General features: G+C 49.6%; 3 protein-coding genes and 1 long non-coding RNA gene across 4 annotated transcripts in view; 3 read left to right on the top strand and 1 right to left on the bottom strand.

Moving 5' to 3' along the window:
• Positions 1 to 14,760, top strand: part of COL27A1 (collagen type XXVII alpha 1 chain) — a 146,309-nt gene extending 131,549 nt beyond the window's left edge. Inside the window, exons 45-61 of the mRNA XM_051807870.1 lie at positions 1,393 to 1,446; positions 2,977 to 3,030; positions 3,106 to 3,213; positions 3,569 to 3,676; positions 5,249 to 5,356; positions 7,028 to 7,081; positions 7,698 to 7,760; positions 8,157 to 8,210; positions 8,918 to 8,953; positions 9,373 to 9,390; positions 9,788 to 9,823; positions 10,146 to 10,172; positions 10,394 to 10,459; positions 10,827 to 10,995; positions 11,161 to 11,270; positions 11,953 to 12,171; positions 12,719 to 14,760. Of these exons, the coding sequence (XP_051663830.1) occupies positions 1,393 to 1,446; positions 2,977 to 3,030; positions 3,106 to 3,213; positions 3,569 to 3,676; positions 5,249 to 5,356; positions 7,028 to 7,081; positions 7,698 to 7,760; positions 8,157 to 8,210; positions 8,918 to 8,953; positions 9,373 to 9,390; positions 9,788 to 9,823; positions 10,146 to 10,172; positions 10,394 to 10,459; positions 10,827 to 10,995; positions 11,161 to 11,270; positions 11,953 to 12,171; positions 12,719 to 12,865 (1,431 nt within the window). The 3' untranslated portion in view covers positions 12,866 to 14,760. The remainder of the gene's footprint in view (positions 1 to 1,392; positions 1,447 to 2,976; positions 3,031 to 3,105; positions 3,214 to 3,568; positions 3,677 to 5,248; positions 5,357 to 7,027; positions 7,082 to 7,697; positions 7,761 to 8,156; positions 8,211 to 8,917; positions 8,954 to 9,372; positions 9,391 to 9,787; positions 9,824 to 10,145; positions 10,173 to 10,393; positions 10,460 to 10,826; positions 10,996 to 11,160; positions 11,271 to 11,952; positions 12,172 to 12,718) is intronic.
• On the bottom strand, positions 13,212 to 20,237 carry LOC127480200 (uncharacterized). The gene is made up of 2 exons (XR_007907791.1): positions 20,087 to 20,237; positions 13,212 to 13,390 (listed from the first exon to the last, which is right to left on the bottom strand). It is a non-coding gene; the product is annotated as an uncharacterized LOC127480200 (long non-coding RNA).
• On the top strand, positions 16,224 to 18,593 carry LOC127480171 (alpha-1-acid glycoprotein 1-like). The gene is made up of 6 exons (XM_051808048.1): positions 16,224 to 16,381; positions 17,023 to 17,165; positions 17,379 to 17,446; positions 17,726 to 17,830; positions 18,067 to 18,167; positions 18,371 to 18,593. Exons 1-6 carry the CDS (start codon positions 16,271 to 16,273, stop codon positions 18,431 to 18,433), a joined length of 591 nt encoding a protein of 196 aa, XP_051664008.1. The 5' UTR covers positions 16,224 to 16,270; the 3' UTR covers positions 18,434 to 18,593.
• On the top strand, positions 18,704 to 24,441 carry LOC127480165 (alpha-1-acid glycoprotein 8-like). The gene is made up of 6 exons (XM_051808037.1): positions 18,704 to 19,728; positions 20,245 to 20,387; positions 20,993 to 21,066; positions 21,866 to 21,976; positions 22,714 to 22,817; positions 24,291 to 24,441. Exons 1-6 carry the CDS (start codon positions 19,402 to 19,404, stop codon positions 24,405 to 24,407), a joined length of 876 nt encoding a protein of 291 aa, XP_051663997.1. The 5' UTR covers positions 18,704 to 19,401; the 3' UTR covers positions 24,408 to 24,441.
• Positions 24,442 to 26,001: the final 1,560 nt, after the last annotated feature.

The raw sequence follows: 26,001 nt of genomic DNA, 5'->3' as shown, positions 1-26,001 counted from the left end.
TTATTGTAAGCTCCCCAATGCCCCATGTCTGTGAGAAACAGATGCACAAAGGAAGGCAGGTGGGAAGGGCTGCAGCGAGGAGTATGTGGTGAGCTGTGAAATGCAAATGTGGGCACTTCCACAAGCCAAGCCTATGGAATGGGCATTCTGAGCCACATTTGAGACTAATGGTGAAACAGGGAGCGCCCCCAGTAGTGCCTGTCTCCAAAACTGTCTTTTCTGAATGGTCCACGAGGATCACTAGGAATCTTAGGGGATGGGTGGTGGGAGATGACAACAGCAGTGGAAGAGTCTGCTTGGAAATGATCCATTTGACATGCTGTTGGTCCAGTGTGAGGAGAGACCATATTATTCTGCCTGCATGGTGTTTCCTCTCAGACCACTGAAAGACTTCATGAAAGACTAAATTAAATCCAAATTTAAGGGAAGGACTCTTTATTCCCTTGCTATATACTGTAGCATCTGATTTTTATATGTGACTATTGCAACTGTGAGTGCAGCAGCACATTGAATGCAGTTTGTATTGGAAAATAAATTTGAATCAATTCCCACTTTTTATAAGGCCACTGGGAGGAACAGATTCTATTTTGGGGTGAAGTCTTAATGCTTTGTTATATGGCCTAGGAATGAGTAGAGCTGCTGCATTCCCCAGTAGATGTAGTTTATTTTAGGGAGTGATATCCCCTCAGATGTCAGTGATTCAGATGGCAGCAGGAGATTTGGATTATCCTTGGTAAAGACCCATTAGAAATACGTGGCTCAAAAACAAGCTGAAGAAGGAGAGCTCTGCACTGAGTCCTTCCTTACCATTTATTTCTTCGATGTTAGTCCAGAAATTGCCACTGACACAAATACACAAGACAACCCAAACCTGGACAGCCAGGAGAAAAGATGGAGATGGATGTGATGAGGAAGAGACCAGTAAGAGAGTAGTGAAATACTCTCTCTGCTTTGCTCCTCCATAGGCAGCTCTCTAACACCTGATATCCAGGTGAAACCAAGGAAGGGGCTGCAGCAGACCCACACTAACGATGCAGTCACTGTGTAAACTACTCATTCTGCACACAGTTTCTGCACACAGGCTGCTTCCTGCCCACTTCTCAGCACTGTTCTCCAGCCACCATCTGGAATTTGGTGAATGATTTCCGCAAATACAAGTACCACCCAAGTGAGGGGTAGACTTGCCTCTTCTCCAATTGACACCCTGTTAAATGCTCTCTGGAGACAATTCCTTTCTCCTTTTTCCCCAGGGGCCTGTCTGAGCACAGGCTGTTCCCCTGAATTGTTTCCATACAGTGTTGTTAGGGCACAAAAAATGCTGTTCTTTGTACTTCGTGCAAGATACTGCCAGAAGAGAATTTTAAGCAGATTTTTCTTGCTTATGTTTTGTAGGGAGATCCTGGATCACCAGGCAAGCCGGGAGCAAAGGGATCCAAAGGTGATGTGGTAGGTTTCAGCAGGGTGGATTTATAGTGTGTCAAGTTTAAAGAAAGTGTCTAATTAAGAGGACTCTCATGTGTGATTTTTCCCATGGTCTGTGCCTTGAAAGGCTGTGGAGAACCTCGTGGGAGGGCTGTAAACATGTATTTGGGTGTCCAAGCCCAATGGTTTGTTGGCTTTGTGGAGCTGGAGAAGACCAAGACAATTACAGCCCCAGCATGATGGGTGACTCCTGGGCAGGTCTTTGGTCCCTGCCATGGGCTGTGTCTCTTTCCCATGCCCCAGCTCGTGGTGCTTCCAGCCACAACTGGCTCGTCTGTCCCAAAGGAGGTCTGAGCCAGGCAAGAGCCTCTCTCTTTCACTTGAACCATAAACTTTTCTGGCGTGAAACCTTCCGGGTTTGGAGTCCATTATCCATGCACTTATGTTTCTTGGAAGAGCCCCTCCAGCTTCTTGTCCTTATTGAGCAAGAAAACACAACACACATGGGTCCTTCGGGGTTCATTGGGGCACCTCATACCTGCTCCTACCTCCACATCTGGCTGTAATGAAGCTTGCTAATTATTCTCGCAGATTAGGGACTTTATTTGCTGAAACATAAATATGTGAACTCAATACTCAGCAAATTCCTGCTCTCTCTTGGCAGATGTCAGGATTTTTAGCCTGACCCTGTTGGGGTAATGCCAGAAGATAGTTTCAGGTCTTTTTGGCAAACAGCATACCAGGTGATAAGATAAATAAATTCTGCCCATCGATGGACAATCTGGAACTGCCTTTGGGCCTAATGAATAGCAGGGAAAGCACCCCCAGGAATATTTCTTTCAGGACCAGGCCTGCCTGGTCCTCTGCAGATGGAGAAACAATGCACAGAAAATGAGTTCTTTGATTTAAAAGTGCTTTAGTACATGACCTCACTGAGGGAGCCCTGGTGAAGGTGGTGAGGCTGAGTTTTCCATTCATACTGCAGAAATTAATCCTTTTTACGGCTAATAAACCTCAGGAGTATTTCTTTTATGCCTTTATCCGCAAAACAGCATTGCAAATTTCAGAACCCATTTTCATTTCCATTAACTTTCCAAAGCACAGGAGGCTACCTCTCAGAGAGAAGCTCCCCCTGAATGCCCCCAGAAGACTCTCCAGGTCCTGGGTTCAGCACCACACTCTCAATGAACCGATGGAGGACTCAGGTTTTTAAGCATCTTGTTCTAATGTTTGCCAGTGTACTGAGTCCTCCCTCGAGTTCATCCTGCTTTATTTGTCCTCATCTGCTCTGTATTAGGAAAAATGTAGGTCCTTGCCTCCTAGCTATTCATTCCTGCCCTAGAACTCTCAGGACATACGAAGAATCACTTGTAATAAAACTAAATAGCAGTTCATTCCCCAGCGCTGGAGCAACTGACTTTTTAAATCTCCTTTTTTTTTATAAAACTCTTTCCAGTCATTATCCAAAAGCACACCCTGAAGTCAGGCTCAAAAGTGGAGTTGTGCTAGAACTGCTGCAGTCTTAGATGCCTTTTCTTTTTTTTTTGCTTGCAGGGTCAAAAAGGAAAGCAAGGAGCACGGGGCAGTGCAGGGAGCAGAGGCTCACCGGTAGGTGAAAATTCAACTTTCTGCCCCAGGAAATGCTGTCTGGGAGCTCCATCTCTAACACCTCTGTGATTTCAGGGCATCCTTGGGCTACCAGGTCCTCGAGGAGTGGTGGGAAGGCAGGGTCAAGAGGGAGTCCCTGGAGTGGATGGAGTGCCCGGGAAGGACGGTGTGCCCGGAATCCTGGTGAGTTCCAATTACAGCCTTTTGGCATCAATAACAAAGGCAACTTGGGAGCTGGAAAACTAAAAGGGAGCACAGGAGAAATTGTGTTACCCAGCTGTGGATATTCCTGTTTACACGTACCCAGAGTGGATCCTCCTCACATCTCACGTGCACACAGAGGCAGCAGCTGCCTTTGCATGGCCAGGTCTGTAAATGAAGTGGGGTTTGTAGCCTGACAGACACTTGCATGCACAGAAATCTGTCCACATCTGCTAACCCACCCCTGCCCAGATGGATGGTGCCTGCTGAGGGCAGAAGCTGTGCAGAGGGGGGAAGAACATCTTGTTTCATAACCTCTTCTGTGTTTCTTTTCTAGGGAGAGCAGGGGGATGATGGGGAAGAAGGTGTGACTGGGATGTCAGGCAAGAGAGGGAACCCAGGTGTGCCAGGCCTCCCCGGGGCACAGGGACCACCAGGATTCAAGGTGAGTTTCTGACTCCCAAAGATATTGCTGTGAGTAATCCAGTCTGTAGCCTGATGTCTCTAGAGGTGGGAATCTCCAAAGTCTAATATAATCTCAGTTCCTGCTGCCATCTTTCACATAGCTAGAGGCTCTATAGGCTTCTCTCTTTATCCATCCATCCATCCATCCATCCATTTTCATGGTGGTCACAGCAGCTGAATGTCCCAGAAACCTTTCCTCCCTTGTCAAAGGTCACCGAGCTCAGGAACCTCCAGACACACATACCCACACTACAAACACTTCCATCTTTTTTCATTAGAATCCTGGCCAGAAAAAAAATGGAGAATTTGCAGAGAAACTGCTACAGCCCACCTGTAGAATGTCCAGGATGGACAACTCCGTGGGAAATTCGAGTTTCCTCTAGCTGCTCTACAAGGCCTGAACTGCTGAAGGGAAATTTGTGCTGCTTGGGTTTTAACATATATTTAGTGGGTAAATATATAATATATAATATATAATATATAATATATAATATATAATATATAATATATAATATATAATATATAATATATAATTAATATATAATATATAGTATATAAAATATAATATATAAAATATAAAATATAATATATAATGACTGGAAGCAGTATGGACTAGGACATCACGCTGGGTGGAAGCAGGGCCAAGTTGCTTCAGTGACCTCGGGGTTTATTCCTGGTCCTTGCCCTGATCCAGACTGGCCACAGGACCTAAATTAGACCCACAGCAATTCAGCCTTTTGTAGAGAGACTCTGTAAATAGGAAGACTCCAGCTGGGTTTGGAGAGGCTCTGGGATCTGATTTAAATTAGGGCTCCACAGCACATCACCCTTAAACTGTCACTTGCTGCCCTCCAGCTGCCTTGGGCAGAACAACAGGCTGTGACCAGAGGTGACTGACAGACCCTCGTGTCCTTGTCACAGACTCACATCCTGCCTCCAGGGAAAATCATTGCCCCTTTTCCAGCTGTTCAGCCACCCCACCCTCTCACCTGCTGCACCTCTTGTTGCTCCTGGCACTTGGCAAGGGGAAGAGGAGGGGAGCAGAGTGTGGTGCTGGGTCACAGGAGCCCCTCTCTGGATTGAAGTTGTGGAATCAGTGCGGGGGAAAATGTTGGCTTTTCAGCCTCTGGATTGAAGTCCTCCAGCTGAAGTCTTGGCATGTCTTCAGCATTTTCCATGGATTAATCATCAGTTGCCAGCCTGCTGGGGGGAAGAGATTATGGCAAGCTGCAGGGCAGGACAAAGAATGTACAAAGTGCAAAGAGAAGACAACTCATTCCCATTCTCTCCTCAGCCCACGCAGGCAGGACAGCTCTGCTGAAACTCCTGCTCTGTGGGGACCCCAGGAGGGGACATGGCCAGGCCCACCCTGCTCTCATCCTGTGCATCCTGAACAACCCACCTTAGCAGACCTGGGGCATCCCCTGACGCAACCACATTTCTTATCCCACTGAGCCATCCCTTCCAGCTTTCCATCTATGGCTATTTCAGCTGAGTGTCGTTATATTTAGCTCCTGCCCCTTGGAATAACAGGAAAATCTGTTATTTTTAGGGTGAAAGAGGATTGCCTGGACAGACTGGCCAAACAGGGAAGAGAGGATCACCGGGAGGAACGGGCCTTCCAGGGAGCCCCGGCGACCCAGGACCCAAAGGACAGCCGGTTAGTGGGGATGGAGCTGATCACACCTGACTCCAGGCTGTCTCCTGCAGGAGAGGGTGCGGATCCACAGGCTGGGACAGCAGGGTGAACCCTGGGAGGGTCTTTAGGGGACCCCATATCCAGCTTGTGCGTGGTTATAGGCGAGAGATTAGGACTAATGTAAAACAAGGCACAAGGTGAACCCCCAACTACCTCAGCTAAAGTACTTTGTTTGTATATTTTACATAACACCCTGTGATGGCAGTATTCAAGCTGAAAGATAGTAGCCAACACCACCATAACAAGGCCATTTTGTCTCAGATATCCACAAGTGACACGTTCATTTGCCCTGTTTTGCCACTGCTGTTTCACTGCAGGGACAATGACCGGGTCCCCTTGGCTGAGATGACTCCATTGTCTTTAAATCCTTCTGATTTCTTTTGCTTTTGCCTGAAATCCCTCTAAAAAGAGGGCTTGGTTGATTCTCCTAATGCAGGGAAGACCTTGGTCCTCCCTTAGTAGCAGTTTTGCTTTCCAGGATCCATAAATGGGCAGTTAAATCAATTTGTATCCTTGGAAAGTTTCTTACGCTCCACCGAGTCCAACCAAGCCCTTCCTTGCCAAGCAGTTTCTCACTGTTGAGGCAGGAAAAACTTCCTAACAGTGAGATTTCTAAACTGACTCTGGAACAGCTTTGTAACAGAGGTGGTGGAAACCCCATTGCTTGGGTCATTTACAACTGGGCTGAACAAGTCATTGTAAAACAGCCTGTAAAGCACAATCCATCACGGGTCACACAGTCCTGCCGAGAGGCCAAACAAGCTTTTTCCATCTCTGATGTTCCTGAGACTGGAGATGAATCATCTGGTGAAGGTTTCTGACCCCTCTTTTTTTTTTTTTTAACATTGAATCATTTTGCATTTTGACATCTGAGAAGCTCGGAAATATCAAAGGACAAACATCTCAAACATGGTGAAAGGAGGGTGTTTACATAAGGACATGCTACCCAGGGTGGGTTTTTTATTCTCAGAGTGCAAGCTATGTGCTGATTCAAGCTTGATGGCCTTCCAAATATTTTATTATTATTTTTCTTACAAAATTGAGCAAAAATCCCTGCAGAGTTAAATAGGAAAAGAATTAGGGGACATGCATGGTTTTCCTGGGTTTGAGTGGGAGGTTATATTGTAGGAACACACACTTTTTTAACAGCTTGAATGAGCATAGTTTGAAATTATCCTTTAAAAGGTCAGTTCAGCTGGTACTAGAAATAAAAGAAGACCTTGTTTTAAGGGGCTTTGAGGCTATTTTTTTTCAGCATGAACTTCCAAGATCAATCTCAGAGCAGATGCTCTCCATCCTGCTTCTACTGATTGTGGGACAAACCAGAGAAGCATCTGCTAGAAACAGTGCATGTATGCCTCCTGTCTGGGGGCAAAAAGGTCTAGTCTGTGAGATCTAAGTGATCTACAGGTCTGTGAGATCTTCTGGAGTTGCTTCTAGATTGCTGTTTGTGTAGTTCCTCCTCCAGATTTCTTTCATACTTCCTCCTCCTCACTCCTGCTTAGACTGAAGGGTAGTCATGGATTTCTCTTTGAAGCAGCTGAACTCTTGGTGGGTCTCTAAGTGACCAGCCATCAGTGTGAACTTACTGTTGTGCTTTGTCCTTGTATTTGTCTTGGCTGTTACTTGCAGGGAGACTTCGGAGAGGCAGGATTTCCAGGGATTGCAGGATTGTTTGGGCCAAAGGTAAGAGGCTGCTTGTGATCAGCTGGTTTTCTGGTCCTTCTTTACTGGGGACAGACAACACAGTACTTGTTGCAAAGACTTTGTTATCTGCTCTGCAGAAACTGTGGAAATTGAATCATGATCCCAACTTTCTTTAGTTTATGCATCTTTATTTATTAAATGAGTGTGTGTTAATATATATATATTTGTTAAATGAGTGTGTGTAAATACATGCAGGAATTTATTCCTGTTAAAATGGGCAGCTGTTAGAGGGGGAAAGGGCTGTCCTAGAGACTCCATGGCTGTTTTTCCCACCTGAACATCTTTCAGACCTTTGTATTTCCAGCATCTGTCATCAGCCTGCACCTGAAACAAAGACGTGCATCCCTAACACTGAGGGCCTTGATTTGAAGTTTAGACCCATTTTATCATTATATAATTTTCCTGGCAAAGAGGGAACTGTCTTTTTACGGTAGAAAGTAAAGGCCTTGCAAAACAGAAGTGGGAAAAGAATTTTTAAAAACGTGGACCTCCCTATTCCCATATAGGAGGCAGCACCTTATCCTTGCAGCAGAGCTGTAAGCAAGGGCATAAACACAGGGTCTGGTTATTTAGTGGATCTCATTTTTGCTTGCAGGGCCCCCCAGGAGACCTTGGGTTCAAAGGCATTCAGGGACCACGTGGGCCACCGGGTCTCATGGTGAGTGGTTTTCCCAGCTTGTTGGTTTGGGAGGATTTTCTTCCTTCCCCCACCCCTGTTTCTGAGGCTCCAGGGTGCTGTGAGGAGCACAGTGCGCTGCTCACAGCTGTAGGTGACCACATCTGCACGGGGCTTGGGCAGTCATGGTGCACAGACCACTCCAGCTACACTGAAACCTTTCTATTTCTGGAATTTCCGAGGTTTAACATGGGTTGTGGCAACTGTACTGCGAGGGCTTGTCTCTTTGGACTTGCACTTTGAAACAGCTTTTTATTCCAGCTACAGCAAATACCACCATCATGTAGCAAAGAGGCTCAGTGTCTTCACTGAGTCTGCCCTGCTAAAAGTGACCATCAGTTCCCATGTGATGATTCACACATATCTTTTCTTTTCTAGGGAAAAGAAGGAATTATTGGCCCACTTGGCATTCAGGGTCCCACGGGAAGCCCAGTAAGTGTCTGTGCTTTTTTCTGCCTGTCTTTTTCAGAGGAGCACAGTGCGTGAGATCCAAGATGTTTGAGGCCAGCATAAGTAAATCCCATTAAATGAGAAAAACAAAAGGGGTTTTAAGATCAGCAGCTTCAGAAAAGTGTAGGCTTAGTCTCTGGCTGCATAGATGGTTGCAAGAAGATTATTAGCTTAAAAGTGAGGAGCAACTCAGCCTAAGTGCACGGTTTTCTGTAGATTGCCTCAGAGGCAAAACTGTTATTGCAGATTTTCAAAAACAAGCTGCCAGATTTCCCAAAGAGCTTGGCCTGAGGGGTCAAAAAAAACACAAACCAAACTGATAAGTGTAGTAAACTGGCAAACATTTGATTCTAGGAAGTGTTGAACATCCCTGCCTGCCCCAAAATGCCAAAAGCACTGAACACAGACTAAGGGTCAGGTCAGTGCTTCATAAAAACATGAACATGACACTACTCAGAGTTCAGTCCAGAGCCTGCTACTGGCAGAGGGGAAAACCAGCAAGATGAACTTGGGCATTGCCCAAACATCCAGTAATGGTGCTTTTGTGCCTTGGGATGGAGGAGCCAATATAACAACCTGAGCTGATGTGTCAGAAGTGCACTTGGGTCCTTGTAAGGAGCTTCTGGGGAGCAACACTCGGCAGTGCAGCTTGTGAACAGTCACTGACAGACACCTCATGTGCTTTACAGGGGCCCAAGGGAGACAAAGGCAGCCGTGGGGAAATGGTAAGTGCTGGTCCCACCCCTGGATGTCCCTAAGAGGGTCCCTCCCTTTGAGCAACCAAGAGTCACACCAGGCTCTGCTGCACCCACCCGGGCTTGGGCTCAGGGTGGTGGCATCAGGCTCCCATGAGGGAGCCTCTGGTTCTCCCTGCTCACATTTCCTACCTCCATGGGCACAGCAGAGGACACTGTGATGGCAGGGACCTCCACCCCAGAGTGAGCGTTCACTGGTGCCGGGGCCATCACCATCCTCTGCAATAACCTCTCTGCTGTTGGCAGACCCCCTGTCCCTCCAGTGCAGCACCCAACCCTTGCACAGGCACCTTGGGAACAACACACAGGTGTACAGGGAGATTTGGGGTTAGTAATGAGCATCTTCTGACAGCTTCTGCCTTTTTTTCTTCTTTTTTATTTTTCTGCAGGGTCTGCAAGGTCCAAGGGTAAGTATTCGACATCACTTTTTCTGAATGATATCTTGCATTTAAATAAAACAGTTGCTTTTACATTTTATCAAATGTAAAGCTGCAGGGTGGGTTATTGTGCACACAGGGAACGTGACAAGTACCTGGGGATAAGGAATTAATGACAGTTGAGGAGCTGGAAGGGCTGGGAGCAAGGGATGCCATAGGAATGGGCCAGAAGAAGGTAAATGCACCCACAGCTGGGATATGGACAAAATGGAGCCAACTCCTGTCTCTTGAAGGGTTTGAGGGAGAAGCTGCTGTGAGGTGTCAAAAATCCAGAGGATTTCAGCTGGGAACAGATTCCTGCTGATGATAACAGGAATGGAAATACAAACCAGAGATATTTCACTAACTGATGCCACTCTGTCTTTAGGGTCCTCCAGGCCCACGAGGACATCCTGGCCCTCCGGTATGTATATGTGGAAAGAGTTCAAAGACATTATTGAAACAAGCTAAAATTATTGCCATGATATTCTCCAGAGGGACTGTTCACTCACTGGAAATTACAGCTTAGCCCCATTCCTCGTATGCAAAACTGTGTGTGTGAATGGACTAGTGTTCCTTCTGCTTTACTCCAAGTGTTTTATAGAGACAGCATTGTTGCCTCTCTCACCCCTCTGCATTGAGGGACTCCAGGGAAACGAGGATTTCAAAAGGCCATGACTGAATATCTGTGCAATAGTGACTGCCCAGCTTTCTGGCTGATGCCCCTTTTTCCCTTTGATTTCCAGGGACCGCCAGGAATTCCAGCCTCGTTTGTAAGTTGCCATTTTCTGTATGTTTGTTAACGATGACAATAAGTCCTGTAGAGCCCAGGTGCTGCTGAGACCCTGAAGGCACACACTCAGGTCCAGCAGAAACTGCTGTGTTGGCAGGGCAATGCTTGAGTTGCAGTCTTAGATTGAGAAGCAACTGTTTGCATCAGGGCATGTTCAGCTTCTGGCAATCTCAGTTACCATCTTTTTCACCCCCCTACTAGCAACAAGATGGCTTTGGGACAGCTTTCCAGACACTGATCGACTCGAACACCGCGCTCAAGACAGAGGTAAGAGTGAATTTTTAAACTCCCTGGTCTTTGCTGGAGCTGGAGGCTGGGAATGGTCACAACGGTGTTGTCTGTCTGTTCAGAGTTTATACACACAGAGCTCTGATTTATTAATGTTCTTGTGGAATATTTGGAGTTTATGTATGCAGAGGTTCCAGTTTAAAGGATATGGTTCTGTTGCATCACTCATTTGTGAAGTTTCAGACCTCATGACTTTGCCATCATGACTTTAATGATGTCCTACTTGGGACAGCAGGATCCTAGCCAGCACAGCCTGTCTTTGACCCACTGATTTCCCCACAGATGATGCAGAAACCCTTGTTTCCCTGGTGTCCCCAAGGCACCCCTTTTCTCCTTTTCTCTCCAGGGTTACCAACATCCAGACCTTCTCATGCTGGACCATGGAGGGGAGATCTTTAAGACTCTACACTACCTCAGCAACCTCATTCAGAGCATCAAAAGACCCCTGGGAACCAAGGAAAACCCTGCACGAATCTGCCGGGACCTCATGAACTGTGAACAGAAGATGAACGATGGTAGGGAGCCCTGAGTGTGCAATGGCTGTGTCCTCCACAGGCTGTTTCATATGGCCCAAACTGGTCTCCTTCCCTGGGACCAGTCACAGAGAAGCCAAAACTTCCCTTCTCTCATTCACAGAAAAGGTTTAAGTGTCCTTGTTAATCCCCAAACCATTTCTTCAGGTACCTACTGGATTGACCCAAATCTTGGCTGTTCCTCAGACACCATCCAGGTCACCTGCAACTTCACCAACGGTGGGCAGACATGTCTCAGCCCCATCACCGTCTCCAAGGTAGGCACAGCTCAACCCCAGAGTGGCATTTCCCATCCTGCTATTGCCAAATATTTATGCAAGGGTGTGTTGTCCTGGGACACCGGACGGTGACCACAATGACACAGGTTTCTCCTCAAGGCAGAGTTAGTGCAGCTGTAACATTGAGAACTGCTCTGATGTGTTAAAAAAAATACACCCAAAACTCTTATTGACTTCTGTCAAGACGGAACTATAAGTTCCAGTGATGTTTAATGAACCCATAACCTTCACAAGACCAGTAATTTTGCAAACACGCCGCTCCCAAATCCTTTGTTGAATTAATTTATGTTCAGGTCACTCTTGCATTTTGCTTTCTGCCACCTGAAAAAGTGAGGTCAGCTTAAACATACAAGTTTCCAGTGAAGTTAGTGCTACAGGGTTTTCTTGAGGAAGCACCTGCACCAAAAATAGAAATATCAATATCTGGGTTCATTTGCACCTGCTGCTTTGCAGAAGTGTGTATTGAAGTCAAACTTTACATTGTTTTCCTTCTACTTAAGGACTTTCCACTTTTATTCTGCAAACTAAAGGACCAGCTGTGTCCCCATGAAAACTTTCCAAACTGATTTGGTATCTGGCCCTTACGCCCATACTCGTGCCAGATCCAGCTCCCCCCCAGCCCCTCTGCAGGGCACCCCTGACCTCTCTGTCACCTTCACAGCTGGATTTTGACATCGGCAGAGTCCAGATGAACTTCCTGCGCCTGCTGAGCTCCGAGGTGGTGCAGCACATCACCATCCACTGCCTGAACACCTCCGTCTGGCGGGAAGGCTCCTCCGAGAAACCCTCGGACAAAGCCGTGCGCTTCAAGGCCTGGAACGGGCAGATGTTTGAGGCAGGGGGGCAGCTCAGGCCAGAAGTGGCAGCTGATGATTGCAAGGTATGTTGCTCCTGAAGAGGGAAGAGGTGGAGAGAAATGCCAGGCTGAGCCCACTCAGGGCTCACAACAAGGCTCGAGTCACACCCGTGCTGCTCATTCTGCAGAGAAAGGGGAGAAGGGTCGAGTTTACCTGTTCACCACTAATTTTCCAGTCCAGGGTGCAGTAGCAGCTCCTGTGAAGTAGATGGCCTTCAGACAGAAAGGAAAAAACTAAATTCCAAAGTTATATGTGAGATGTAGCAGCAGTTAGATGGCAGAAGGAGAATGGCCACCCGTGGGTGGTGGATGTGGCTCTTGCCTGATGCCACGCAGAGCTGAGAGCCACAGGGCTGCATCTGGGCTCATTGAACTAGGAGTTTGTGTTGGTGGTACCATCCAAATTGTATTTTCATCAACCTGGTAAAGGATTCCCCAAAATGCTCTCTAAACCCCACCCCAGACCTGTTCAGCCCGAAGAACAGTCCTTTGTGTCATGAAACACATTCCTGTCCAGCAGGATTCACCCCCCAGCTCACCACCTTTTTCTCTGTCCCCCCTCCCTGCACAGATCAAGGATGGACGCTGGCATCGGACTCTCTTTTCGTTTCGGACACAGGACCCTCAGCAGCTGCCAATTGTCAACATCTACAACCTCCCCCCCTCCGAGCCAGGAAAGCAATATCACCTCGAGGTCGGCCCCGTCTGCTTCCTTTGAACCAAGCTATGGAAACCGGGCTCCGAGGCTCCGACCCCACGGCTGGCCTGTCCTCATACAGGCTCTCCCACCTCTCTGCAGCAAGGGCAGCTGGGCTGTATCTTTTGGGTCAACTCTTGCTCTAAGCCTTTGGCTCAAGGTCTCAAAGAACCCCGTGATCTGCTGAACTCAGCCGGGCGTTGAAAGGAGGAAGAACAAGGACGTGAGCAGTGAAAAGGGATCAGGGGACTGGATGTCGCGGTTCCACACACAAAGCTTTTCCCATGACCAAAGAAAACATTGAGAGAAACCTCAAGCGACTTGGAGCGTGTGGGTTTTTTTTGTTGTTGTTGTTTCTCCCTCACCACCACCACCACCACCACCCATTTTGTCTGGTTCCTGAGTTACCAAATGTTCTTTCAATTGAGAAAAAATAATTAAAAAAAAAAAAAAATAGAGCTTCCCTCTCAGAGCTTGTCACCTTCTGGACGGCCACGTGCTGCATCAGGTCTCCCAGGCGGAGCTGCAAGTTGAATCTGGGCTGCTCTGTGTACAGGAAGCATTTTGATGTGCAATATTAGAAGAAACAAAATATATATATTATATTATTTAAAGCAAAAAGAAAAAGGAAAAAAAAAAAGCTAAGTTCCTCCTCCTTCCATGAGTTTGATCAACATCCCCTCTCACGTGTGGTGTTGGGGTAGGGGGAGAGTCCTTGAAGCCAAGAGTGGGGACTGGAAGGAGGAGAGGGGAAGAGATTGGTGCTAAAATAGAGAGAGGGAATGGGCTCGTCTGATTTGTTTCTACCTCTCACTGTGAAATCTCTGGTGCTCTTAAAAAAGTGTGTTATTTTATATATATATGACTTTAAACTATTTAAGGTTGTGAAGGTGCTACAGTGTCTTGCCACAGACCCAAAAACAAAAAGCCCCATAGGATCACCTCTCTCTGGGAAGAGAGGAGCTTACAGTCCACAGCTAAATCAGAGAAACAAATCACCTTAAAAGGGATCCTTTAGTGGCCGTGGATGTCATTCACATGTGACAACTCCCACTGCATCCAAAATCACCTACAGGATATTTTACAAGCAAATTTGCTTTTTTATTTTTTTTTTTTTTGTTCATCAGCACTTCACGGCTTTGGGAGGGGAGTGAGGGACACAGCTCATCTGGAAGTGTTGAGCCTCAGAGAGCTATTTTTGAGTCAGTTGTCGTGTAACTAGTTGGGCTGTAGCTGCACTGGCCCCATGTCCATGCCAGCTGCGACTCCCTGGGCTAAGCTCATATTTAAACCCAGCTCTGCAACCCTTCCCTCGGCCCCTCTGTCAAGACTGACTTGATGGTACTTTGTTTCAGAACCCAGCCAAGCTTGGAGGGGTTTTGTTTTGTTAAGTTTTGTAGAAATTTAGTCTCTATATGTAAATTTGGAGGATTTTTTTTTTTTAAAGAGGATAATTATGGTAATCTTTAATTCTATATAAGGAATAATATTGATGTAATCAGAGCTGTACTGTATCAGAAACTCTTCAGTGCCTGTTTGGAGTTTTCATGTCTCATATGGACTATGGAATTTATTTTTTTTGAGGAAAAAAAAAAAATTATCTGTGAGTCTCTCTTCGTGTATTCTTTTTTTTTTTTTTTTAACTACTGCCTGCTGGTTGATTTCCAACAACCATCAGAAAAGGTTAACAGGATCTGTCCCAAATACCTCGCCCTCCACGCAACCCCCTGCCAGAAATACCTCACCCCCAGGCCAAAATCACCATCACCCATCACTCACTGCCTCCCTGCACACCCCCCACACTGCAGGTCTCTCCATCTCTCATCCCTTGCCATTGGTTTTATGTGTTTTCCTGAGGCTGCAGTTACCATTTGTTCTCATTAAAGCTTTTTTTCCTTTTCTTTTTCTTTTTTTTTTTTTTTTTTGGACTTAAAATAAATATTTAAAACTGAGGCAATGAAACTGGACTGGAAAATGTTTTTTGGTTGGGTTTTTGTTTGTTTGTTTCTTTGTAGGAAACTAAGCGGGCAAGAGGTGCAGAAATACCACACACACACCCCCCCATCTCCTGGGGTGACAACATTGGTGTGACAGCCTAGGTTACCCCAAACCCACACCCCAAAGCCTTCCATGACCTGCCCAACCCTCAGCATGATGCTAAATGCACAACGAGGTTGGGATCCTGATGGTTCCCCACTGCTGTGCATCACCCCATCACCCCATGCCTCATCCATGTCCCCATCCTGACACAGTGCCCAGAGCAAGAGGGAAAGGAAAAAAAGGAGAGGACAAAAAAACGGGGGAAAAACCGGAGGGGAAAAGGAGGAGAGGGAAAAAGGGAGACAAACTGTAAGGGAAACAAACAAACTATAAGGGAAACAAACTGTAAGGGAAACAAACTCTAAGGGAAATTGTAAGGCTGGGAAGAAAGGGGAAAGAAAAGGCAACATGAAAGGGCAAAAAGAGGGAGGAAAAGACGGTGAAGAAGGGAAAAACCCAGTTATGCTGCACCACAGACGCTGCCTTGGCTGGTCCCGGTTGCGACAGGAGCAGCGGGAAGGGGCTGAGCTGTGTTTGCTCACCCACTGCTCTGCCCTTTCCCAGCAGTGCTGGGACACCCCAGGGCACGATGAGGTGCTGGGTGATGGCACCGGGTTAGCTTTGGCACTAAAACCCATCTGGGCTGGGGCTGTCCCTCACACGAGCTGCCGGTCCCGAACCGAGCTGCGGTCAGGGCTAAAGCAAACACATCTAATAAATCATTCACAACACTTAAATGCAAAGCCAACATTAGAGGTGCTCTAAGGCACTGTTAAATGAGGAGATTCTGCATTTGAAGAAGTTGTAATTTATGTAGTTCGTTAAAAGCCTGAGCCCACTGCACTGGTGGGTCTCCTGCATCATACCCAAGGCCCCGTTCCCCACGGAATCTCCCCCAGTATCTGACCCCAAGAGCACATGTGAACCCCTGTGCCAGCCCCATGCCCTGGCAGGGAGTAAGGCCAGTGTGAACTGAAGCCTGGGGGTGAACAACCACCCCCTATCAAGCTCTGCAGAGGTTTATTTGCCCTCTGGAGGGAAGCCACACCCAGGTCCCCTCAGTGCCCTCAAGGCCTCCAAACACACCTGGAGCTGCCAAGTGCTCCACACCCACAAAATTAGTTGCAGTTTTCGAGAAAAAAAAAGCCTGCATTGGTGAAACGTTATGTTGGTGGGGTTTTCTCATCTTTTTCTGTTGGAGAAATCCAAGATTTTGCAAGTTGAATTTCCTCCACCTGGTATTGCTTCATGCCTGAGCAAACAGCCCAGCAGCAGAACAGGCACATTGCTGCTGGGAATGTCCAGCGTTGCTGGCAGCTGTATATAAGGGACAGAGCTGATCAACAGCCTGGTAGAGCAGGAGCATCCTCCCAGCTGGCCAGGGACATGCTGGCCACCATCACCCTCCTCCTGGGGCTGCCCCTGGCCCTCGCCACCGAGCCCCCCAGCTGCGCCCCGCTCATCCCGATCACCTTCGACAACACCACCATCCCGAGGGTAAGCCCTGCCCTCTCCTTTCCTGTCAGCATTCCTAGCCCTTACAGGTCCAGGAAGAGGGTATAGACTCATCAGCTCTGTGCTTCTCTGGCTGGCTATCCATGCTGCTTTTCTTAAAAAAAAAATCCAGACAGCTGTACCAGGGCACAGGGAAGGGGTGAAGCCTTGCAGCTCTGCACCCATAATCTCATGAACAGGCACTTTTGGAGGCTCCTGCTTCCATCTCCTCTTGCAAGCCAGGCTGGGCACCACCATCCCAGTGGCTTGTCACTCTGTTTTAAGTCCTTCAGGTGGTGGTGACCTAGGTCACAAGTCTCCATCCACAAACCCTTCACTGCACAAACAGTATTTAGTCCCTTGGGAGTGTTTAATGGGAGGAAAGCAATGAGAACTGGGCACCGAGCAGGAGGGACACTACCACAGAAAGAACTAGCCATCCTGGGAGCTGCAGCAGCACTTTGGCAGAGAGGGGACAAAACCCAGGGGATAAAACCCCTCACTCAGCCTGGATCCTGCCCCAAGGTGGTCACCTACCAGGGGTGGGGGATGGCAGGACATAGCATCTGCTTTCACTGATGTAGTGCCCGTGGGTGAACCTGATGTGGCTGCCCCAACCTTCCCCACTTCTCTCCCCTCTGCAGCTCCTGGGACAATGGTTCTACATCGTCGGTGCCACCAGGTACCCCCCTTACCTGCCAGAATTAAGAGCAGCGAAATTCTCGGCTTTTTCCTTCTCCCCTGGCAGCCATGAGGACGAGCTCAACATCACCGAATTCATAAGACTGTAAGGACAGGCATTCACCCCCTCATCAAGCTCCCCCCAACCCCAGGGGCACTTCTACCTGCTGGTGCCATCCTCTGGGCTGAGGCACCCTTTCAAATTTGGGACTGGAGAGCAGCTGTGCCACCTTTTTTTAAGCTCTGCAGTCCCACTCAAGTTCCAAGTCCCTCGGGCTTGACAGGGACATTTGCTCCATCTGACCTCTCTGCCCCACAGGAACGAGACGTGTGTGGGGAGGAACAGCAAGGTCCAGGTCTTGCAGGAGAACTCCACCCTGGTGCACGGTGAGGCCCGGTCAGAGCACGGGGAGGGGATGCACCTGGGAGTCTCCTGCTTCTGCCCCCCAGAACAGGGCACCACAAGCCCTTTTACACCTAAAATTGCGTCTGGAGGTGGGGGGAAAAATTTCTTCCACCCCACACCATGGGTACAGCAGCGCTGTGGGACCAGGCTGGTCCCCACTGGGATGAGTCTCAAGGATAAAAGGGGATGAGCAGCCCCTGCCAGCTCTGCCCAGGGTGAGCCCCAGCACGGGGTGGTCCCACTCTCTCCATGCCTTCCAGTTGATGATAACCAGGCGGTTTCCATGGCCACACTGATCCAAAGCGACAAGGACCTGCTGATTCTGAACCATATCAACATTGACTCCCCAAGTCTGAGCCTCTCAGGTGAGTGGATGCTGCCTGGATATGTGGGGCAAAGCCTTGTCCAGGGACAAATCAAGGGGCACAGGCACCCCCAACCCTCACAGGCAGGGCAAAAAGCCCCTTTTCCTCTGATACAGAAAGGGGAAAGATGGGAGCAGGCAGGCAGTGGGTTCCACATCTGCACTACGGGGATCACCCAGGAGCAAAGCACCCCTAAAACTCCCTTTTGTTCCCCCCCTTCTCCATTCCTCTGACAGCACGGACACACAATGTGAGCAAGGAGCACATGGAAGAGTTCAAAGCCCACCTGCACTGTCTGGGCCTCACCGAGGAGGACATGTACTACACCTCCATAAAGGTACCAACCCCTCTCCAGGGTGGGCGAGCCCCAGGCCAGCTTCTGCCTGCAGCTGGGATGGGGTTCTGGGTGAGGTGTAAGTGTTGTTCCCCACTGCAGCTTACCCTCTGTGCATCTCCCCTCCTCCCTAAGCATCCAACCCAGCCATTCCTTGTGGTTTGGGGGCAGAGGGGCACTGACAGCCACTCTCCCCTCTCCTGTAGGATGCCTGTCCCCCTCCTGGGGAGAAAACAGGTGAAGGTGATGCAGATCCACAGCTGGAGTAACCCCCATGGACTAGTTCAGCTGCTCCATCCTCGTCCTCCTACAGCCAGGCTCAGTGCAGCCTCAGGAGCTCCTATCCAGGCTTTGTTTTTATCTCATGGATTAAACACTCAGTTCCACTGTTCTCATCTGGACCCAAAATAAACCCCTATGTTACAATCACCAGCTGCTCCTGCTCCATCCTCTCTGGCACCATGTGCAGGACCCCCTCCTGCACACCCTGCCAATGGTGCTGCATCTCCAAACCTGCCAAGAGGTGTGAAAAGTCCCAGACAAAACCCAGACAGTGCCAGGCGTGGCAGCAGGCACAGAGATGCTCATCCCTCACACCAGCTCTGTGGTGGCAGGGGATCCCAGCCTCAGGATGTTGGGATGTGAGCAACAACTCATCAGCCCTGACCCCACAGGAAGATACACAAACCTGCCAACCCCCTCGAATCTCCTCCACCACGATGCTTTTAGCACCTGAACATCCCACCCTCAATTTTCAAGCCAAATCCCACAAGGCTCCATCTGCACCAGGGCCTTCCACAGGGGTCACAGTGGGGTGGGGTGACAAAAGGTGACATTGCACCTTTGCTGAGTGTCTCCGAGCAGGAAAAAGGGGAGACAATGGGAAAAACCATCACCCAGGGCCACACCAAGGGATTCAGGGAGGCTTTGCTACCAGAGGGGAAAAGGTAAGCAGAAATAATGCCAGAGAAGCAGGTCCTGCCCTGACCAGCAGCACAGGGACAGCAGCGGGACAGGGAGGGGAATTCAGGGAGCTGCTACAGATCTGTCCAGCAGGATAGGGGTGAGCTCCTGGGACCCACCAGTCCTATTTTTATGGCTGGTTTTGGCAAGGACAGCAAAAACACGTTCCCTTCTCTTCAAAGCCGCCCTGGGCTTTGGCTGGGATGGGGGGAGCTGCACCGTACCTCATTACCAGAGCTAGGGGCAACTACAGCGGCCACCTGTGGGGGGGAAAATGGGCAAACTTAGGGCACATTTAAGTTTTAAATGCAGGGACTGCATCGTCCCCATCACCAGCAGCCCACACCTATCCTCGGCTGCAGCTTTTGGGCGAGCGTCGGCGCCCAAAAGGTGCTGGTTGCATCACCGGTGCGGGGCCGGCAGCCCCGGGCACATCCTGTCCCCTCCCAGCAGGGCTGCAGGAGCCGAGCGAGCGTGTCCGTCTGTCCGGGGCTCGGGAGCCATGGCCGGGATCGCGGTGACCCTCGGGCTGGCGGTGCTGCTGCCCACGGCCGCCTTCCCCTGCGGAGCCCTGCGCCCTGACAACGCCACGGCCACCAAGGTAGGAGAGACACGAGCCCCGGGGGGCTGCCCCGCTCCTACAGATAACTTGTGGGTGCTCTGCCAAGCCTCCCTGTCCCCTGGGAAAAAGGGGGAAACCCCACCTTGTCCCCTCCCGGCACATCTGCCAGCGTGCCCTCGGTGAAACACCTGCAACAAACGTGAAACATTTGCTTTCCAGAACACCCCGAATCGCCCGGTTTTCTCGTGGCACCCTAGCAAGTCCCAACAGCAACCTCCAAAGAAAGAGGGGTGGCTGGGTATTTTTTGGGCTGCCCTGACCCTGCTGCACCACCCAGAGCACCACAGCCGGCGCCAGTACCTCTCCCAGTCCCCAAACACGCAGCTTGTTTTTTTACCCCGGTGCAAAGGTTTCATCCGCTGGCTGCCAACGTAGTGTCAGAGGGAGAACTCACAGAGATACCAATTCTGCCACGGGGAGGGTGGGGATCTCCTCCCCACGGCTCTCCCCTGCAAACCCAGCAGCCCTCACCGCCCTGCCCCTCTCTCCCCGCAGCTGCTGGGGACGTGGCTGTACGTGGCCGGGGCTGCCCAGTTCCCCCGGCACCTCCTGGAGATGCTGCTCATCGACCACGGGCACCTGCACGTGGAGCCCCTCAGGGATGGGCCGGAGCTGCTCATCACCCAGCACGTGGCCGTGTAAGATGCTGCCCCCAAACCCGTCCCCTCCCACCTGCTGCAGCCCCACAGCCTTTCAGTACAAAGTACGAGCACAATTCCAGATTGATTTCTCCAAAAAGACTCTCTCCTGGCTGCCCTGTGCATCCTCTCCCATCTCTTCTCTTCCTCACTCCCTTCAATTAATTATTTATTTCAACAGTCCCTGGGTTTGGGTGAATTTTGCAGGGCACAGAGGTCTCACAGGCACCAAGCCCTGTGGGCAAGGAGAACACCTCTGTGAAGGAGGAGAATTCTCCAGTGCCACAGCCACTGACTGTGCCAGGCACCAAAAGGTGTTTCCCTTTGCAGGGTCAGACTTTCAGGGGATGATTTTTTTTCTGTGCCAACACAGGCAGCAATTTGTTGTTTCAGTTATTTCGGGGTGGAAAACATCTCACCACCAAGGAGTGGGGGCAAGGCACAAAAAATGCACAGGAGAAATGCCCTAATTTTAACAGTGAGAGCAATTAACCCAGTGAAGGAGGTGGCAGGTGCCTGGTGTGGGCTCAGGAGCAGGGCTGGGTCTTTGCTGGTCCTTTCCAAGCCCATGGCATCACCCCCTGCCCCTCCCTCTCTCTCTCCAGGGGGGACCAATGTCTCACCAACAACCTCACCTACTTGGAAATCGCCGCCGGTAACACCACACTGGTGAAGCATGGTGAGCACCCATTATCCCCCAGCCCGTGTTTTTCCATGGATTGAGACACACAAAGGGCCCATGTCCATGTTTTACATCATCTGATGCATTTTCTTCCTGGGCCACTTTGCCTGTTTGAAGCCTCGGTGGGCTCCAAACAACTCCCCACACCAGGACACCCAGGGGATCACACACCCCCTTCCAGCCACACTAAACTCCACAGAGCAATGCTGTTCCAGGAGCAAACCTGCTCCCACCCCTGCTGGAGAACACCATCTTGTTTGTGAAGTTATTTCACAATCCCCGGGGGAAAGGAAGGAACATTCATGGGAGTTTTCAGTGAGTTAATGGAGCTTCTAATTCTGAATTGCTTCCTCCTTGCAGAGGAAACAGGGGGAGCCATTCAGGGTGGGAATTGCAACCCCCTGGGTTTACAGTTTGCACTGACCCAGCCACAGCAGCACTGCTGTGAGCAGGGGGCAGCTTCTCCACGTTTTTGCAGCCCCCCGAGCTGCAAGGTCAGGCACTTGGGGTCAGGCACACCCTCATACCCCGAGCCTCAGAATGCCACACCATGCAGCACATTCCAAAAGCAGGACAGGAGTTAGGTGACTTTGGCTCCTTCACACCCCAGCCCCATATTTAAGGAACACAATTCAAATAAACCAAGAACCAAACAAGTCACCCCATGTCAGGACATTTGTCCTCACCCACTGCTGAGGGCTGGATTCCAGGGGCTACTGGCACTGCTCACACCTGGGCTGGGGTTTGTTGCTCCTGCAGCACTAAAAATCTGAATATTGTGGCTGTTCTCTCCAAGCCAAGACCCAGGAAACTGTGGGGACACTGATGAACCTCAGCTCTGAAGACCTTTTACTCATCCAGTACCAACTGCAGAGGGAAAGGACATATTTGGGACTGTATCTCTACGGTAGGCAAACTCCTTCCCAAAGTTACTTTGTCATGGGACACCGAAACACACACATAAAATTATCAACTGAAACCACAACAACAGCTTGGTTTCACCAACAGTGAAACTTTCCTGAGACCAGCGCTCCAGGGGTCACAGGAGCATTTACAAAGCCCATTAAATCCCACATCTCTTGGCAGAACAGAAAGAACAAGTTAAAGACCAAACCCACTTAGATTATAAATATTCAAAGAACAGGAAGCAAATACAACTCAGCATCAATATCATTGTAAAATCTCAATATTTTCAAGCCAACCATGATGTTTCAGTGCTTACCTCCCAGGGCAGAGCACGTGGCTTTGCAGTGCCAGCACAGGCAAAGCTGATCAGATCTACCCACAACCTCATAAAGCACTTTTAGACCCTGATAAGGCTCCCCATTGCCCATCCAGGCTGCAAAGCAATTGATTAAGAGAGAAAACTGCCTCCATACTCAGCCTTGGACCCTCCCATCACCCCAGGAATGCCATCCCTTAAAGCAGACAGGACTGGAGTAGTTTGGGAGAGTAAAAAAAATTATACCCAAGGCTGGTTTTGTTCATGTATGTTCACCATGGGCACAAGAGATCCCTGCAGAGACCACATCCACAGCAAGCACTGGTGGGGAAAGGAGGCAGCAAGGGCAGGGACATCCTGAAGGGCCATCCTAAGGCCACTAGTCCATATTTAACTCCTGGCAAATGCTTCTCCTCTTCCAGCCCGGAACCTGAGCGTGAGCACAGCTGACCGTGAGGAATTCGAGCACCACGCCAAGTGCCTGGGGCTGAGGGAAGAGGAGATCATTTATGCACCCTGGAAAACAGTACGTGGGTGTTTGTGGGTGGGCACGGGTCAGCAGAGCCAGCACAGCCCCCACCCCAGGCTGTGCCCCCAGCTGCCAAACTGGGGTCTTGGAGAGGCGTTTTCGAGGTGGTGGAAAGGATTTAGGGGACTAAATAACCACAGGGTTGCTTAAATGGAGGTTTAAAATAACATCCCCCTGCAGATAGGTGACTCCTGAAAGCAAATACCTGCACCCGAGCATCTCCAGGGAAACCTGGTAACTGCCTCCCACTGCCAGGAGAGAAATAGCTACAGCATGGGATCTTTGCCCTGAAATTCCTCATTTTGCCTCGAAACTCCTGATTTTGCCCCCCCAACCCCCAGCAGAGACCAGCTGCCCCCAGGAGCTGCAGCAAGGGTCAGGAGAGGCCAGTGCATCGGAGATTTTTCCTTTAGGTTTTTCCCCAGAACATTAACCAGACCCAGCCCTTGCCTCTGCCACCTCACTTAGGACATTTTATCCTGCAAATGACCCAGTGCCCAAGTCAGCTTGAAAAGTGATGATGAAAAATATCCTACCTTTTTCTGTTCCATCCTGCTGTTCCACCTCAGGAGGCTCTGACTTTCAGAAGTGCCCAAAACCCCACACCAGGCAGCCAGGCTGGATCCAACATTGTCCCCAACACCCATCCAGCCTCAAGATGCTTCTTTTAAAACTGTCCCCCACAGTTCAGGGGAACTGGGGACAGGGACAAAGACAGGGAGTGAGACCCTCTTGCTGTGGCAGGGCCAGGTCTCCTTTCCCATTTAGGCAACAAGCAACACCTGGGAGGAAGAGCCCAGCTCCCCCACACTAATCACAGGCAGCTGTGGACTGGGGGTTGCAGAGGCATTTGGGTCACATTTAACACTGGACAAGGTGAAGGAAGGTTAGAGAAAGGCAAAGTGAGTGCAGTAAGACAAAACTGGCTGTCCTTACAAGCTGTGGTGCAATTGGTGTTGTCAGAGAAGGGTTTTGTGCCCAGCCAAGGTAGGACACTGCATCTAAGGAGTAAAAAACTGATTAAACAAACACAGAAAATATTTTGGGGACCTTTGTCATCAGGGTGAAGGAGATGGATGTGAACAGAGCATCAGAGTAGACTCACATACCCCTCCACCAGCCCCAGGCACTAATAGACCTTAACTTATAGCAAATGCCTGGGTAGCACAAGGTTTTTACTTATTTCACCAGAAGTTTGAGTCCCCCTTTCCTTCAGCACTCATTTACTGAACCCCCAGTGTAGCACAGCTTTGCCCCAGAAACTTGGTTTCTTCTTTCCAGCACACACCTGGAAAATGTCACCAGCAGCACCTGGGCAGTGTCTGTGCCTGGGGAAGCCCAGAGCTTCCTTAGCCCCTCTTAGACTTATGATCAGCTAAAAAGGGAAAGGAAAATACTTCTTTCTTCAGTAAATTCTCTCCTGTTGGTGCCTTGGCATTTTCACTTGTCCTGTTATTGTTGTTTGGACAGGAGCTGTGTCAAACAAAAGAAATAGAAAAAGGCAACACCCCACACACGGAGCCCGTGGCTGAGGGCACAGCATCACCTCCTCCAGGTACCCTCCAGCCTGGGAATGTGGGGAACTGACCCCACTTCAAGCAATAAATGTTTTCTTCAAATTCCATGCATTTTGTTGCCGAGCTGTTGGAGAGCAGAGGGTTCTGAAGAGGTCAGAAGTGAGGCTTGCAAAAAGAAATTGGGCATCCAGCTCACCTTGTGTGTCATTCAGGTGGGAGCTGGGAAGAGTCATCCTGGAGCTTTACACCAAGCTTGGAAGAGAGCTCTGCCAAAAAGGCAGCACTGAAATGGAGCAGTAAGAGAGGCCAACCAGGAGAGGGCAATCACTAACTATGTTAAATAACATGCCAAGCCTTTGAGGAGCAAGTGGGATATACAGAAGGCTGGAAACCTCTTTACCCATACAGCCTGGGGAAGAGGGTGCTTAACTAGAGAAACCACCCCATTCCCTTGACAGCAGTTCGACCGCCAGGTAGCCCAGATGGGGCAGAAGTTCCTGCCCAAACCCTTTGGATCTGGCAAGTGCTCCCCAATAATGTCCATCCACAGTGAAGTTTGCACACATTGACACTGACAAATTATCCTCCTGCCAGAGGGAGGGGGTGCTGGCCCAACCCAGGCTGGATTTTTACTTTTCCAGAGAAAGGGCCATGTTTTCTCATTTCCCAGTAAGCTCAGCACCGTGGAGGTGGGAAGGTACAAGTGCCAAGGTTGAAATTGCTCTCTGTGCCTCTGGTACACCCCTGCACTTGTCAGGCACCTCACTCATCCCTTATCCCACCCCCAGCCCCAAAGGGAGGACAGCACTGTCACTGCATTTGTGTAAGTGGAGGAGTTTAACAAGAGACTGCTGTTGCTGCGTGTCTGGAGAGTAGTTCAGTCTCTGCTCTAACCTAGTAATTAAGCACTGAAAATATCTCTCTTCCTTAAAAAGGAAGAAAATGAGCAAAGCTGGAAGGAAGGCAGCAGTGGGCCCCATCCCTCCCACTGCAGCTCCAGGGTGCCCTGTCCCTGTCCAGCCTTTACTGGGCAGTGTTTCAGTGTCGAGCCTTTGGACAGATTCCTGTAGCAAAAATGAATTTTACAAGATCACAGAATCATTAAGGTTGGGAAAGACCTCCAAGATCATTGAGTCAAACCTGTGCCCAATCTCCACCTTGTCACCCAGCCCAGAGCACTTAGTGTCACATCCAGTCCTTCCTTGGACACCTCCAGGGATGGGGACTCCACCACCTTCCTGGGCAGCCCCTTCCAATGCCTGACCAACCTTTCTGTGAAGAAATTCCTCCTAATGTCCAACATGAACCTGCCCTGGCACAGTCTGAGGCAGTTTCCTCTTGCCCTGTCACTTGTTACCTGGGAGAAGAGGCCAAACCCCACCTGGCTCCACCCTCCTGTCAGGGACTTGTAGAGCGAGAAGGTGCCCCCTGAGACTCTTCTTCTCCATGCTAAGAAATAAATCCAGCTGATTCCCTCCTGGTCTCAGAGCACAGGTATCCAGCCAGCCCTTGCTTCAGACACCTTTTTATCACCTTGTGACATGAAACATAACCCCCCATCCCAGTTTGGGGTAGGAGAGGGCAGGGGTGCTGAGGGGATGCTGGGAGCAGCCTTGAGCGCTGCAGTCCAAGAGTGCATCGATAACACTCTCAGCTGAGTGAAG

Source organism: Manacus candei, unplaced genomic scaffold (genome assembly GCF_025592945.1).
Source record: "Manacus candei isolate 608988 ecotype Guabito, Panama unplaced genomic scaffold, ASM2559294v1 h1tg000071l, whole genome shotgun sequence".
NCBI lineage: Eukaryota > Metazoa > Chordata > Aves > Passeriformes > Pipridae > Manacus > Manacus candei.
This window is presented reverse-complemented; position numbering and strand designations above follow the sequence as displayed.